At 44.4% G+C, this 15,119-nt stretch overlaps 1 protein-coding gene across 2 annotated transcripts in view; it reads left to right on the forward strand.

The window, feature by feature from the left end:
- LOC101519324 (cytochrome P450 20A1) overlaps positions 1–15,119 on the forward strand; it is a 72,693-nt gene that overhangs the window by 25,118 nt on the left and 32,456 nt on the right. Inside the window, exon 4 of one of the 2 annotated variants that reach the window (XM_004576926.3) lies at positions 1,443–1,585. In XM_004576926.3, coding sequence (XP_004576983.2) covers positions 1,443–1,585 — 143 coding nt within the window. Of the gene's footprint in view, positions 1–1,442; positions 1,586–5,737; positions 5,861–15,119 lie in introns of those variants that run through there. The other variant, XM_058664875.1, reaches the window with a different exon arrangement.

The following is a 15,119-nucleotide window of genomic DNA, read 5'->3' on the forward strand; positions in this document are numbered from 1 at the left end:
TCCACCTTAGTGTTCAGACCCTGAAACATGTTGAAAAACTTGACCAGAAGAATGGTCCAACCTGTGATGCTTTCCATCCTCTGCTGAGGCACTTTATGTCCTCTGTTGGCCTAGATGAACTTGCTGTCATGTCACCTGTGTGCATCTGGGCATGATGTCCACAGGCATCAGAAAGTGAGAAAACCCAATCCCAATACATGTACTCTAAGGTCATATCACCCAATTTGTCCCCAGACCTGGCCCACACATATGCTGATGTGTGCTGCTGATTTGACAAGCTTGGCTCATCCCAAGCCCTGGCTCTTATGTTTCCCAGTGGGAGCTGCAGCCCAGCAGGGGAGTACCCACAGTTCCTCTACCAGGCCCTCTCCCAATCCCAGCTTTTGTACCTGCCAGGGAGTACTGCTGTCCAGCCTAGCATGCATGGCTTACATCTAGTCCTGACACTTGCTAATGGATGCTACGGCCTCACCCAACTGGCCTGCACTCATTCTGATTCTCATGTGTGCCAGTGGGTGCAGTAGCTTAACCCAGACTGCCTGCTTTCACATTTGCCCACCCCTAGTCCTAGCTCTGGAAGTTCCTGAGATTTCCCTACTGGGCATGTTCCCAGTCCTGGGTCCTGCGTACGCCATTGGTTGCTTATGCTCAATCTAAGATTTCCCACCTCCAGTCTCAATATTTGCCAGCAGGTGCTACAACCTGGCTCAGCCTAGCCTGCCCCCAGTCCTAGCTCTCTCTGATGGATGTATCAGCCTAGCCCCAGTCATCACATAAACTGGCAAGTGTTGTGGTCCAACATATCATGGACTGCAGCTCATTGTGGCTGTTACTTGTGCCAGTGTGTGCTGTGGACTGGCCCAGCCCTGCATGGCCCCATACCCAGCTTACATGTAGACCAGTGGGTGCTGTAGCCCTGCCTGGTCTGCCCTGTCCCCAGCCCCAACCCTTGTGCTTACAAGTGGGAATTACAGGCCAGCAGTTGAGATCTCTGAGTTCCCTTACCAGGCCTGCCCCCAGCCCCAGATCTCGCATGTGCTAGTGAGTACTGTGGCCCAGCCTGACATGGCCTACCAGGGGCCAGGGTGATATTTCCAGGCCCAGTGTTCACCTTCCCCACATATCTTAAAAATAAAGAAAGAAAGAATAGGCAACTATGCTGGTACATTAGTATAGTTAACATCAGTTTATCATTAACCAGGCCCAGAATGCCTGCCAGTGATTGGTTGCTTTTCTCCCAGCAGTTTAACACTTGCCTAGGTACAAGGCAACCTAGGCGGTTGCCTATAGCTGGGGATTCATAGTTCAAAAGGACCAGGGAGTTGTAGGAGAAAAATATGCTGTCAGCCAGTAAGCCTTTCCTCCCTGATGTTTTTGTCCTCTTGTTGTAAAAAGTTAGAAAGTGATTATTTTGATTTACAAATGTTTAATCTGTATTTCAGCGGACTCTTTTGAAACCATGCTGAAGTCATTATTGAGGTATCAGTCAAGTGGTGAGAGTGTGAGCAAAATCCACATGAGGAAAAAATTGTATGAAAATGGGGTGACTACTTCTCTGCAGAGTAATTTTACCCTTCTTCTAAAGGTAAGGTGATTAGTAGTTTAGTCCATGTTCTACAATTTATCTAATAATGTATTTTTAAAATTATTGGTGTGTCCTGTGTTTGCTCCTCTTTTCTTAGCTTTCTAAGCTGGTTTTTATTGTGAAATTTCAACACAAATGTACACAAATATATATAGCCAAGAAAGCAAAAATACCAACACGGAGACTTGTTGTATTCATTGCAATAACTGGACTGTAGAGAACCCAGAGTTTTCTATTGGTTGGTTTTTTCTTTGTTTTTAGGCCACACTCTGGGCCAAAGTTTTGTGAAGCATGATTTAAGCTCACTTATAATCTCTGCTTCTGGTTAAAAATGCAGGTTATTAAGCCTTTGCTTCCAAGCACTGAGTCACTGAGACGGGTACTTGACATTTCTAAGAAGTTCCACAAATCATTTGCTGGGTTGGAGAAAAACATTGCTGATGATGCCGTCTCCTTTTGTCCCCGAAGATCCTTTGTGGGCCCTGTATCCTACTTCACATTCTCTGGCCCCACAAGACTGTCCCAAACCATCACCCTTTTTTTTTTTAAAGAACTGCTAATTTATTTGAAAGGCAAGGTAACAAAAAAGAGAGAAGGGAGATATGAAGAAAGATCTCTGGTCTGCTCGTTCATTTTCTAAAAGGCTGTAATGCCAAGATTATGCTGGACTGATGCTACCAGCCAGGCCTTCCACATGGATACAGGGACCCAAACATAGGGGCCATCCTTTGCTGCTTTCCCAGGCTATTAATATGGAACTGGATAAGAAGTGAAGCAGGTAGGATTCTTAACCGGTATTTGTATGGGATGCTGCTATCAGTGTTTCAGGCAGTGGCTTCAGCCGTTCTTCCACAATGCCAGCCCCAAACACCTCATCCTCACTCTGGTATTGCCAGTCTTCCACAAACCATTTGTTTCCTGTAGATGTCCTTCGCTCCTCCTTATGTGTGAATTCCTTGTTTCCTGCTTCCCCACCAACAAATTCTGCCAATCTCAGTCCTTTGTCTTTTCTCTTGATTTTAGATCTTAAAAAATCTTTGTATCTGTCCAAAGCATTTAATCTATCCATATATGCCCTTTAAAAATAACCAAGTTTTAAAAAACAATATATTGTTGTTATAGAGAACATAGAAAGTCTAACAGTCTAAAATAAGCCACCCATAATTTTACTATAAATAGGGATCTTTAATGAGTTAATTGAAAGTGCATGTTGTAAAAAAATGCATAGATTCCAAAACACTTTTTTCCACCAAAATAAACTTTTAAAAGTACTTATTGGAAAGGCAGAGTTTAAGAGCAGAAATGAGAGAGAGAAATAAATTTTTTCATTGGCTCACCCTCCAAGCAGCTGTAATGACTGGGACTGCGCAGGCTGAAGCCAGAAGCCTGAAATTCCATCCAGGTTCCCCACATGGGTGGCAAGGATGCAATTACATTGACCTGGTTTTGCTGCTTTCCTGGGCACAGTAGCAGAGAGCTGAATCAGAAATGGAGCACTCAGGTCTAAACCAGTATTCATATGTGGATGTCAGCATTGCAGATAACCCTCTGTGCCATAGTGCAGGCTTTGTAAGCTTGCCTTTTAATCCCATTTTTCCATGAACTTTTTGAAGACCCCTCATATAAACGGAGATCACACTGCATGAATGATTTTATTTATTGTATTTATTTTATTTGAGAGGCAGAGAGAGACTGTGCTGCACTCCCCACATGCTCATAATGTCTGGGCCTGTGCCAGACTGGAGCCAAGAGCCAAGAGCTTAATTCAGGATTCCCATGTGCAGGGTAGTGATCCAGCTCCTTGAGCTGTCATCCGCTGCTTCCCAGCCTTGCCTAAGTTCTACTCTAGCCTCTGATGTGTTTCCCTTATGTACCTTCTGTAAAATACTGTGACAACCTACACATAATACAATTAAATTGGTTTTCTTTGTGTCCCCATTTCAGATTGTGTTTTTCTTCCATTTCCCTTAATCTGTGTACTTAAAGCTATTTATTATATTTTGAATATGGCTTCTTGAGAAATAGCATTATTATTGTGTTTATATAGTGCTTGCCCAGGAGAAGAGACTTTGAAGTTTTTCATTTGTAGATTAAAGACTTACTCCATTTCTTTGTTCACTCCCCAAATTTCTACAATAGTCAGACCTGGACTATGCCACAGCCAGGAGAAAAGGAGTCCATCCGAGCCACACACATGGGTGTCAGGAACCCAAATACTTGAGCCATTACCTGCAGGTTCTAGCAGGAGGCTAGAGCAGAAACAGAGCTGGGACTTGATCCTACACACAGATATAGGACACTGGCAGCTGAAGTTTGTGGCTTAACCTGCTGTGCCTTGATTCACTGTGTTATAGCACCATCTCTTGGTAGTGTTTTAGTGTCAACATGAGCCCTTGGGTGTTACTTGACCTTTGTCAGCTTTTATTTCCTGTAATGTAGGTTAAGGATAATAACCACATTACAGATTTGTTGTGAAGATTGTTAGATATTGATGTAAAAAAAAAAAACTCTTCATAGGGACTAGAAGGTGACTGCTCAAAAACATTGTCTGCTTCACCTCCGATCCAGCTGCCTAGAAAAGCAGCAGAAGATGGCCCGAGTGTTAGGGCCCCTGCCACTGACATGGAAGACGAGGATGAAGCTCCTGGCTTTTGTCTTTAGCCTGGGCCGTCACTGGCTTGTGAGACTCCAACTAGCGTGTTGATAGGGGATTCCACATTTGCAAGTGGCGGCTTAGCATGCTCTATCACAATACTAGTTCCTAATTTTTTAAAAAATTTTTTTTTTTTTTTTGGAAAGTCAGATTTACAGAGACAGGAGAGACAGAGAGAAAGATCTCCAATCCACTGATTCACTCCTCAATTGGCTGCAGCAGTTGACCAGAGCCAATCCAAAGCCTGGAGCCAGGAGCTCTTCCGGGTCTCCCACATGGGTGCCGTGTACCAAGGCTTTGGGCCATCCTCTACTGCTTTCCCAGGCCACAAGCAGGGAGCTGGGTGGGAAGTGGGGCAGTCAGGATATGAACTGGTGCCCACATGGGATCCCAGCATATGCAAGGTGAGCACTTTAGTCACTAGGCTACTGCACTGGCCCAGTTCCTAATTTCTTTATTGTTTAAACTAATAATGTATTTCCTTGTATATTTTAAAAGCAAAGTGACAGAAGAAAAGGAAGAGATCTTGCAACTTCTGATTTACTCTCCAAATGGCCTTATTGGCAATGGGCTCATCCAGGTGGAAGCTAGCAGCCCAGATAAAGTTCTAGAATGACCAGGGGCTCTTGGATCATTATCTGCTGCCTTCCCAGGTGCATTGCCAGAATGCTGGATCAGAAGCAGAACAAGCAGAACTCAAACTGCACTCTGGTTTGGGATGCTAGTGTCGTAGGCAGCATCTTAACTCACTGTACTGGCCCCTTCCTTAACCATTTATCACAGGCTCTGTTTTCTAAACTTACAGTCTTTTTATTGTAGTTTTATATTCCATTCTTTTTCCTCTCCTGTAAAAAGCTTTGCTAGATAAAAAATTATTTTCCAGATTATATGTATGTTTTTTGCCATGATGTTTTCAGGTTTTGGCTCCTTGACTGGGTCATTGTGTGATAAATTTGTTTTCGGTTTATATCGTCAATATCACAGCGTAAGCCAGATACCTAACTTGAGAGTTACTTAGACAAAATTGTTAAATAATTAATTAGTAATAACATTACTGAAACATGATGCTGTCAGGAGAACCCTGCTCCTCCCTACCTAATTTCCTTAAGGTTGATTAGAGTAGTATTGTTTACCAGAGCATGCAGCTTTATGAGTTGTGTGCTGAGACTGGCATTATGGCTCAGCTGGTAAAGCCACTTTGTGTGGTGCTGGCATCCCATGTGGATGCTCCATCTTCCTGTTAATGGCTTGTGCAAAGCAGTGGAAGGTGACCTAAGCACTTAGGCCCCTGCATCTGTGTGGGAGACTTCAGCCTGGTTGAACCCTGGCCCTGGTGGACATTTGGGGAGTAAACCAGCAGATGAAGATGTGCCTCTGACGCTCCCTCTCTGTAACTCTGCCTTTCATATAACAAATAGATCTTCCACACACCAAGTAAGTTGTATGCCTCACTTGCTGCAATAAACTTTTTGGCTTTTGGGCTTTGTTTTTTAGCAGATCTGCATTCTGTGTTCTAACTAAGTCTTCTAATGACTCTAATATTCTCAACTTCATCCTGTGGGTTCTGGCTCCTTACTGCTCTGACCACCTTTGCTTCAAGGCCTGAACCTCCACTTTAAACTGTGAGTGTAATTTCTTTTTTCTATGTGTGTCAGTTTAATATTTTCCTATGATTTAAGGCTAAATACTACCTAAACCATGTGTTTCTAAATTTTAGAATCCATAGCTGTTGTCCAAAATCTGCTTAAATGACAGCTTGGTAGTAATGCTGATGGTCAAAATCATGGAGTTAATTGGTTTGATAACTTGTATTATCAGCTCATTTAATCTTCACAAGAGCATTGTAGGTAGATATTATTTTCCCCTTTACGGATGAAGAAAATGGTTCAGGTGCTTGTCAGACTGTTGATAAGTGAAGGTAATGTGATTAGAATTTGACCCCAGTAGATCCGATTCATGAGTTTATATACTGAGCACAAAGCTATGTTGCCTCTTCATACCTTAATTCTGCTTCCCTGCAGTATACTTTTGCTTGGCTGAGTTTTTAAGCAAATCTTTTAGTATCTTAATATAAGGTGGAATTTTAAAAAATCACTTCACTGACATTTCAATAATTTTATAATAATTACTATGATTACCTGAAGACTTTTTTCAAAACAGACTTTGTATTCTTTCTTTTTATGTGGCATAAATTTAAAATCTTAAATGTTGCTTTGTAGATATCTTTGTAATTTTGACTTTTGTTTTTCTGTTATAAAATTAGGTGCTAGTTGAAATTAACATGATATTTTAATGTGAACACTATTAAGACATCTGTAAATTGTTTTATCTTTATTTAATGTATACAAGACTAATAGCATTCATTTTTGAGTCGTTACAGTTTATATATGTGATGTATCATTTAAATATAGCTGATAAAATAATGTTCCAGCATATAAGCATTCTTGTTAATCACTGGATATAAATGTCTGTCAGGTAAGACAAAAATTTGAAGAGATATTCTTAAAAGAAGTCTATTAGGAAAAAAAGGCATTTGTAATATATTTGGATATGTCTTCCAATAAGTTAGTATTGAACTGAACTACCAAATAAAGCTCATTAAAATTCCCTCTGGACAGATGTTTGGGATTGTGGTTAATGCACTGCTTGGGATGCCCACTCCCCATAGTGAACATGGGCTGGAACCCTCACTCTGCCTGTGACTCCAGTTTCCTGCTTATGGCCACCCTGGGAGCTGGCAGGTGATGTATCAAGTGGTTAGGTTCCTGCCACCCACATGGCAGATGCGGACTGAATTCTCAGCTCTTGATTTTAGCCTGGCGCAGCCCTGGCTTTTCTGGCATTTGAGATATGAACCAGTGGATGGAAAATCTTTTTCTCTGCCTTTCTTTCAAATAAAATAAATAATAATTTAAAATTTTTCTACCACATATAATCAGGATTCAAGAATTGAAAAGGGTTCTTGTAGTCCTTTAGCTGTTTGCTACTCTGTATATGTTTAGAATATAGAAAATACGAGATGAGTCATTTGTAATACTTATAATGCACTTGTAACAATACTACATTTATGATTTATTGCAAAAGTAATAGCTTCAGCCATAAGCAAATTGTAACTCGATTACGGGAGACAGTGATAGTGCTGGTTGCAAAGTGTCAATGGTTGTGGCTGGACTTTGCTAGCACAGGATATGAGCATTTGTTGTACAATCACCAGTGATCTGACACTGGGAGAGGACAGTCTGTTAAAATCTCTGCTGGGTCATGGATTGTCCCAAGAGTGATCTTTTCTGTTTAGGAAACCATTTGTAATCCCAGTTCCTCTTTTTCTCCTGTATATTGTCTCATGGAAGAAAAAGTCATTAGAACAAACATTTGATTACTACTTATCATTCCTTTTATTTTTAAATCAGCTGTGCTATTTTTTAAAAAAGATTTATTTATTTTTATTGGAAAGTCAGATATACAGAGAGAAGGAGAGACAAAGAGGGAGATTTTCTGTTTACTGATTCACTCCCCAAGTGGCTGCAATGGCCAGAGCTGTGCCAGTCTGAAGCCAGGAGCCAGGAGCTTCTTTTAGGTCTCCCACGCAGATGCAGGGTCCCAAGGCTTTGGGCTGTGCTTGACTGCTTTCCCAGGCCACAAGCAGGGAGCTGGATGGGAAGTAAGGCTGCCAGGATTAGAACCAGCACCCATAAGTGTTCCTGCTGCATGCAAGATGAGGACTTTAGCTGCTAGGATTCCGCACTGGGCCTAAATGTGTTCTTTTAAAATGTTTATTTGTTAAAGTTATTATCATCTACTTTAAGGCAGAGTGACAGAAAAAAACAAGATCTTTCACCTGCTATTTCACTCCCAGCTGTCTTCAGCAGTTGGGGCTGTGCCAGGCTGAAGCCAGGAGCCAGAGCTCGCTTGGAATCTCCCACATTGGTGGAAAGGGCACAGACACTTAGGCTAGTATCTGCTGCCTCTCAGAATACATTAGGAGGAAGATGTATTGGAAGTATGGTGGCCAGGTCTTGAGTTGGCAACTTCCATATACAATGCCAGTGTCACAGACAGTGTAGCTTGACCCACTGTGCCATATTGCCCACTCTCTGTCACTTATTTTAGAACTCAGAGAAGATATACTCTGGACTCCATTTAAAAGTAGTTTTATTGGGTGGGCTTTTTGGTGCAGCTAATTATGCCATCATCTGCAACCCCAGCTTCCCATATGGGCAGGCATCAGTTCAATTTCTGGTTACTCCTCTACTGATCCAGCTCTCTGTTAATGCACCTGGGAAAACTGGAAAGTAGCCCAAATACTCCATGTAGGAGACCTGGAAGGAATCCCAGGTTCCTGGTTTCAACCTGGTGTACCCCTGCTTGGAGTCTCCTCAGAGGCGTGGGTGTCTGGGCAAGTCCAGGCTGCAGTACCCACATGAGCATCCTAAAGTATTGTGTGAGGTGTGCCGGGCCACAACATTCACCCACTCACAGAAGACCAAGATGGAGGGGCAGGCTAAGCCTGGCAAGGGCCTAGCACCTGTTGGCATGCGTGAGATCTGGGTCTGGGAATGTGCCAAGTGGGGAAACTTAGGGAGCTCCCCTAGTAGCTTCCACTGGTGAGCACGTGGTCCAGGCCTGGGGGTTGGCCATGCTGGGCAAGTGACTCCAACTGTTGGCTAATGTGTGGGTTGGTTTTGGAAGGGGGTAGACCTGGCAGGGCCTAGCAAATCTTAGCTCACCAGCAAGTGCAAAAGCCAGGCTGGAATACAGGTCATGGCGGCCTAGGCTGTCACACCTATTGGTTAGTATGAGCCAGGGATGGGAGCAGACTGAGCAGAGCCAGGTTCCAGTACCTGCCAGTGAGAGTTGGGACTGGGGGCAGGCTGGGTTAGGCCAGGCTACAGGACCCAAATGCAAAGGCCAAGACAGGTGAGGGACTATGTCAAGCTGGATCAGAACAACCACTGGCATGTACAAGATCTGTGGCTAGGAACAGGCCTGGTTGGAGAGCAAAGGGGATGCCCTAGCTGGTTTGTGGTTCCCACTGGTGAATGTGAAGGCCGGAGAGGAACTGCAATCTGGCCTGGACATGGTTGCAGTGTCCCTCATCACAAGTGTGGACTGGGTCTGGGGTGTGCCAGACTAGGTAAGACTCCAGCACCCATTGGTGCTTGTGAGAACCAGAGTAGGTGTAGGATGGGCTAGTCTAGCTCTCTGTCCCTGCTCTGCCATGTGTGAGCTGTGTCTGGGTGTGAACCAGTCATAACTGAGCTGCAATTCCCAACTAGAATGGAAAGGCCACTATTCCTGCTAGGACAGGAAGTGGACTAAGTAGGCCTGGCCCATGGACGCCTGATGGGTGTGAGATCTGGCGTTGGGAGAGGTTCTGATGGAGGAACTTGAGGAACTCCTCTGTCAAGACACAGCCTCTGCAGGTGAGCGTGAGAACTATGATAGGGAGAAGCCCAGACCAGGCCAGGGAATGGTACCCACTGGCATACATTTGGCACAGTCTGGAAGCGAACCAGGCTGGCCCAGTTCATATCACCCACTGGTGAATCCAAGCACCAGATTTGGGTATGGGTTGGGCTGCAATACCAGCCAGTTAACATGAGGGCTGTGACTGGGGGCCAGCTGGGCTGGGCTAGGCTGTTGCTGGAATTAGGGATGGTTTAGGCCTGCCAGGCTATAGCACCCACTGGCAAAAGCTGAGGTGAGGTGGGCCATGCCAGACTGGGCCACAGCACCCAACCAACACATATGAGTCCAAGTGGGGAGGGGGTTAAACTGATAGGTGATTGCGTGGGGCTCCCCTGCTGGACCACCATGCCTACTGGTGAGTATGAGAATTGGGATGTGGGCAGACCCAGCTAGGCAGGGCTACAACCCCTGTTTGGCCTCATGTGAGCTAGATCAGGGAAAAGCCAGGCTGGGCTGACTGTTCCTACTGATGCAAACATAAATCAGAGGGGGTGTGAGTTGGCTGGGCTTTGCCGCAGCATCAGCTGGCAGATGCTGGCAATGGGGGGCAAATTCTGTGAAGTTAAGGTACAGAACCACCTGGAGAGTGCAAGATCCAGGAGTGGGAGTGGGTCCAGTAGGGAAACCATGAATACATCGCTCTTTGGTTGCCACTCCACCTGGTGAGGATGAGAACTAGGACTAGGGCAGGCGTGACTAGATAGAGAGTGGCACCTGCTGACAGGTGTGTGTGGGCTGGATAGTGGAGCTGATTGAGTTGAACTAGGCTTCAGTGCCCATTGACACAAATGAGAACTGAATGGGATGTGGGACAGAATGGAGCAGTCTTCTGTACATACTGGCAATCATGGGAACCAGGGCAGGGTGTGGGACTGGTGGAGGTTTTTGCGGGTCACTCCAACTAGGCTGCAGCTCCCACTGGTTTGCATGAGAGCTGAGTGTGTGGTGGGCCGGATTGGGATGGGCTGCAACACCCACTGGTTTGTATAGAAGACAGGGCTGGAGACAGAACTGACCCAGCAATTGTAACCACCAGTCTATGCATAAGCTGATTGGGGCGACGGACTGTGCCAGACCCTGTATTGACAAGCACAAATAAGAATCAGATCTGGGATCACCTCAGATGAAGTTTCTTTGAGGATCCTCCCAACTGAATTGCTGGACTCAGAACACCAACCATGGAGAGAATTGCAGGTTCCATGTTCTGACTGTGGCTTGCATGTGTCAGAACTGGGCCTCCTCAGTGGTTCAAAAGATGGAGCAGTTGATAGCATATCCAGGTGAACGTGGAGTATATAGCAGTGCACTGGAGTGTAGACAACACCTGGTATCATAATAGAGGACAGAGGACAGAACAGATTGATCAACTACCCCAGCCCAGTGTTGGCAGTGAGTAGCTCTTCCTGTATGGGCACGTCTGACTCAGCTCCTCGCTAGTGATTCTGGGAAAGCATCACAAGAGTAATGACCCAAGTGCTTGGGCCCCTGGAGGAAGCGCCTGAATAGGCCCTAGCTTCTGAAGCCATTTGGAGATTGAACAGCAGATGGAAGCTGTCTCTCTTTAGATTTCTTTCTGTCTCTCTTTCTCTCTCTTCCTTTTTGCAACTTTGCCTTTCAAATAAATAAATACGTCTTAGGTAATAACAACAGGGCCCGGCGCAGTAGCCTTGTGGCTAAAGTTCTCACCTTGCATGTGCCAGGATCCCATATGGGTGCTGGTTCATGGCCCAGTGGCCCTGCTTCCCATCCAGCTCCCTGCCAGTGGCCTGGGAAAGCAGTCGAGGACGGCCTAAAGCCTTGGGACCCTGCGCCCACGTGGGAGACCTAGAACAGACTCCTGGCTCCTGGCTTCAGATTGGCGCACCTCTGGCTGTTGTGGTCACTTGGGGAATGAATCAGTAGATGGAAAATCTTCCTCTCTGTCTCTCTCTCTATATATATATCTGACTTTCTAATATAATTAAATAAATCTTTAAAAAAATAATGGCAACAGCAGCAACAACAAGAAAATAAATATGATTGTGCATTATTATTTTGCAATGGAGAAAAGTTGATTTTCTCAATAATTTATGCTAGATCAACTGAATAATTAGAATAAATTACTGAATTAAGAGTTTTTGTTCCTAATTAAAATTAAATTAACTTTACACTATTTTGCTGACAGTTGATTGCTTTGATTTTTGGTTAGTTTTTTTTTTAAGATTTATTTTATTTTTATTGGAAAGTCAGATATGCAGAGTGAAGGAGAGACAGAAAGGAAGGTCTTCTGTCCGTTGAATCACTCCCCAAGTGGCTGTAACAGCCTGAGCTGAGCTGATGCGAAGCCAGGAGCTTCTTCCAGAGGTCTCACATGGGTGCGGGGTCCCAAGGCTTTGGGCCATCCTTGACTGCTTTCCCAGCCACAGGCAGGGAGCTGGATGGGAAGTGGAGCCTCTGGGACATGAACCAGTGTCAATATGGGATCCTGGTAAGTGCAAGGTGAGGGCTTTAGCCACAAGGCTACCATGCCAGACCTGATTACTTTGTTAAAAAGCTTAATAGTAATACTGATAATTCAAGAGGAAAATTAAGGCCAATCATGTGGCATAATAGCTAAGCCCCTGACTGTGGTGCAGGTCTCCCATGTAAATACGCTGGTTCATATCATGGCTGCTGCACTTCCAGTTTAGCTCCCTGATAAAGGCGCAAGCAGGCCTTTAGCTCAAGTTCTTGGTCTCCTACACTGATGTTGGAGACCCAGAGGAAGTTCCTGGCTCCCAGCTTTGGATTGGCTAAGCTCTGGCCATTGTGGCCATTTGGGGAATGACCCATCATGTGGAAAATCTCTTTCTCTTTCTCTGCCTTGCAAAGGGAAGGATGGAAAGAAGCCATATACCTACAAAACTGTATGTTGGAAAATAATAATCGAAATGAAAATCTGCCTTTCAAATAAAAATAAATGGTTTAAAAAAGTTAAAAAACAATATATACAAATTAAAGAGAAATTAGTGGTGTTTAGAACACTATTTTTTAAACTCATTTTGCTTGTTTCTGAGTACAAAATTGATTTTTCTATATACACTGTAGTCAGTAACCCTGTTAAGTTTCCTTATTAACTAGTGGTTTATCATTGTGTCTGATAGTAACAGTAATCTATTTCCTCTTTCTAACTCATTTAATGCCTTTTGTTACTTCTCCTGCTTATTGTGAAGCTTTTATATATGTATTTTTGTGTTATATTTCTGTATCTGTGTGCATAGATGTGTATTTGTTTATATGTGTTTGTACTTTAAGAGGTAGAGAGACAGCATTTCTGTGTGCTGGATCATTCCCCAAAACCAACTTGCTGTTGATCTGTTCCTTGGAACCTGTTAGAAATCCATCCATTAATGTGCTGTTCTGAAGGGAAGAGGGAAAGCTGTTCATGGGTGACGTCTCACCGCAAGTACGAGGGCCTGGGGGGAGTGGTGAGGCAGGCTCTGGGCTTCTCCCTGTGGCTGGGTGCAGGGCCGAGGTGGAAGCCAAGCCCCCCCAAAGTGAGAAGTGCAGTGGGAGGTGCTATAGGAGATGCATGCTACAAAGGCTCAGAGAGGAGGGCTGGTAGGAGAATGCTTTCCAGCAGTCTGTGGGAGCTTGGCACTGGGAAACCATACACATGGCAGGGGCCTGCTAAGCAAGCACAGAAGAAGCTGGAACGGCACCCTTTCCTCCAGCAAATGTCTCTCTCACACCTTCTGCCGGGAAAGCTTCACAGCATGCCAAGTGACAATGGAAAAATTACTTAAAAGACCCAATTCCATTTTTACAGAGCAATCAAAAAGAGTTAGGGCACTGAATTGATAGCTAATGCCAGGTATGCCAATTTTATGGCCTGTGTTCTATGAACTGGCTCCACCCCTCCTTTACGTTTATTTTCCAGTCCAGTTTATTTATGCTCTTTGATTTCTCATTTCCTGTCTTCAGCTTTCTTAAATTTTAATGTGCTCTTTTTTCCCCCTAGCTATGAGATAGAAGCCTGGATTATTAATCTTGAGAGTTATACACTTTCATTTTATTAAGAGTTATTTTATTAGGCTCAGCACAGTGGCTCAGTGGTAAAAGTCCTTGCTTTGCATGCACCAGGATCCTGTATGGTTGCTGGCTCATGTCCTGGCTGTTCCACTTCCCATCCAGCTCCCTGCTTGTGGCCTGGGAAAGCAGTCAAGGACGGCCAAAGCCTTGGGACCCTGCGCCCATGTGAGAGACCTGGAAAAAGCTCCAGGCTTTGGATTGGCTCAGCTCTGGCCTTTGCGGCTCTTTGGGGGATTGAACCACTGGATGGAAGATCATTCTCTCCTCTCTGTAAAGCTGATTTGCCTTTCCGATAAAAAGAAAGAAATCTCTCTTTTTTTAAATTTTTTTTTTGAATTTTTTTAAAAATCAGAATGAGAGAAGGAAGGAGAAACAGAGAAAGAAATAGATCTTTTATCTGCTGATTCACTCCTCCGAACTGCAGCAGCCAGGGCGGGACCAGCCCGAAGTCAGACACCTGGGACCCATCCTGGTCTCTCACACGGGTGGCAGCATCCAGAAGTGCTGGGGCATCTGCTGCTCATTTCCTAGTTGTGTTAGCTGGGAGCTAGATCGGAAGTGGAGCAGCCGAGACTCGAACATGTGCTCTGGTATGAGGTGCTAGTGCCATCATGGAGACTTAACCTGCTAAACCACAGTGCCGGCCTGTACTTTCAGGTTTTATATGTTGCTGGATTTCATTTGCTTATTTTTTCTCGAGAATTTTATCCTCTGGGTTCATGAGGGAAATTGCTGTATAATCTTTTCTTCTAATACCTCTGGTTTTGACACCAGAATTTCCCTAGCTTTAATATGAGGAGGAATACATTTTTCCTCCTTTCTGTTTTGAAAGTTTGTGGAAGATTGTCATCCGCTACCCCTTAAAAAACAACGTGGTTATTGGGGAATAATTGAGATATTATTAACTGAACATTTCTGAACTTATTTTTTAAAGATTTATTTATTTTTATTGGAAAGGCAGATATACAGACAGAAGGAGCGACAGAAAGAAGGATCTTCCTTCTGATGGGTCACTCCCCAAGCGGCTGCAACGGCTAGAACTGAGCCAATCCAAAGCCAGGAGCCAGGAGCTTCTTCTGGCGCCCATATGGGATTCTGGCGTGTTCAAGGCGAGGACTTTAACTGCCACACTATCGTGCCGGGCCCTTTAAAAGTTATTTTTTGGAGAAGTGGGGACACAGAGTTCCTATCTGCTATTTTATTCCCCAAATGCCTGCAAATGCCAGGACTGAGACCATACCAAGGTCAGAAGTTGGGAACTATATCCCAGTTTCTCATGTGAGAGGCAGGACTCCAGTTCTGTAAGACATCACCACTGTCTCCCATGTTGTATACTGAGGGAAAGCCATAATCATTAACCCG

Source organism: Ochotona princeps, chromosome 5 (assembly GCF_030435755.1).
Source record: "Ochotona princeps isolate mOchPri1 chromosome 5, mOchPri1.hap1, whole genome shotgun sequence".
In the NCBI taxonomy this organism is placed as follows: Eukaryota; Metazoa; Chordata; class Mammalia; order Lagomorpha; family Ochotonidae; genus Ochotona; species Ochotona princeps.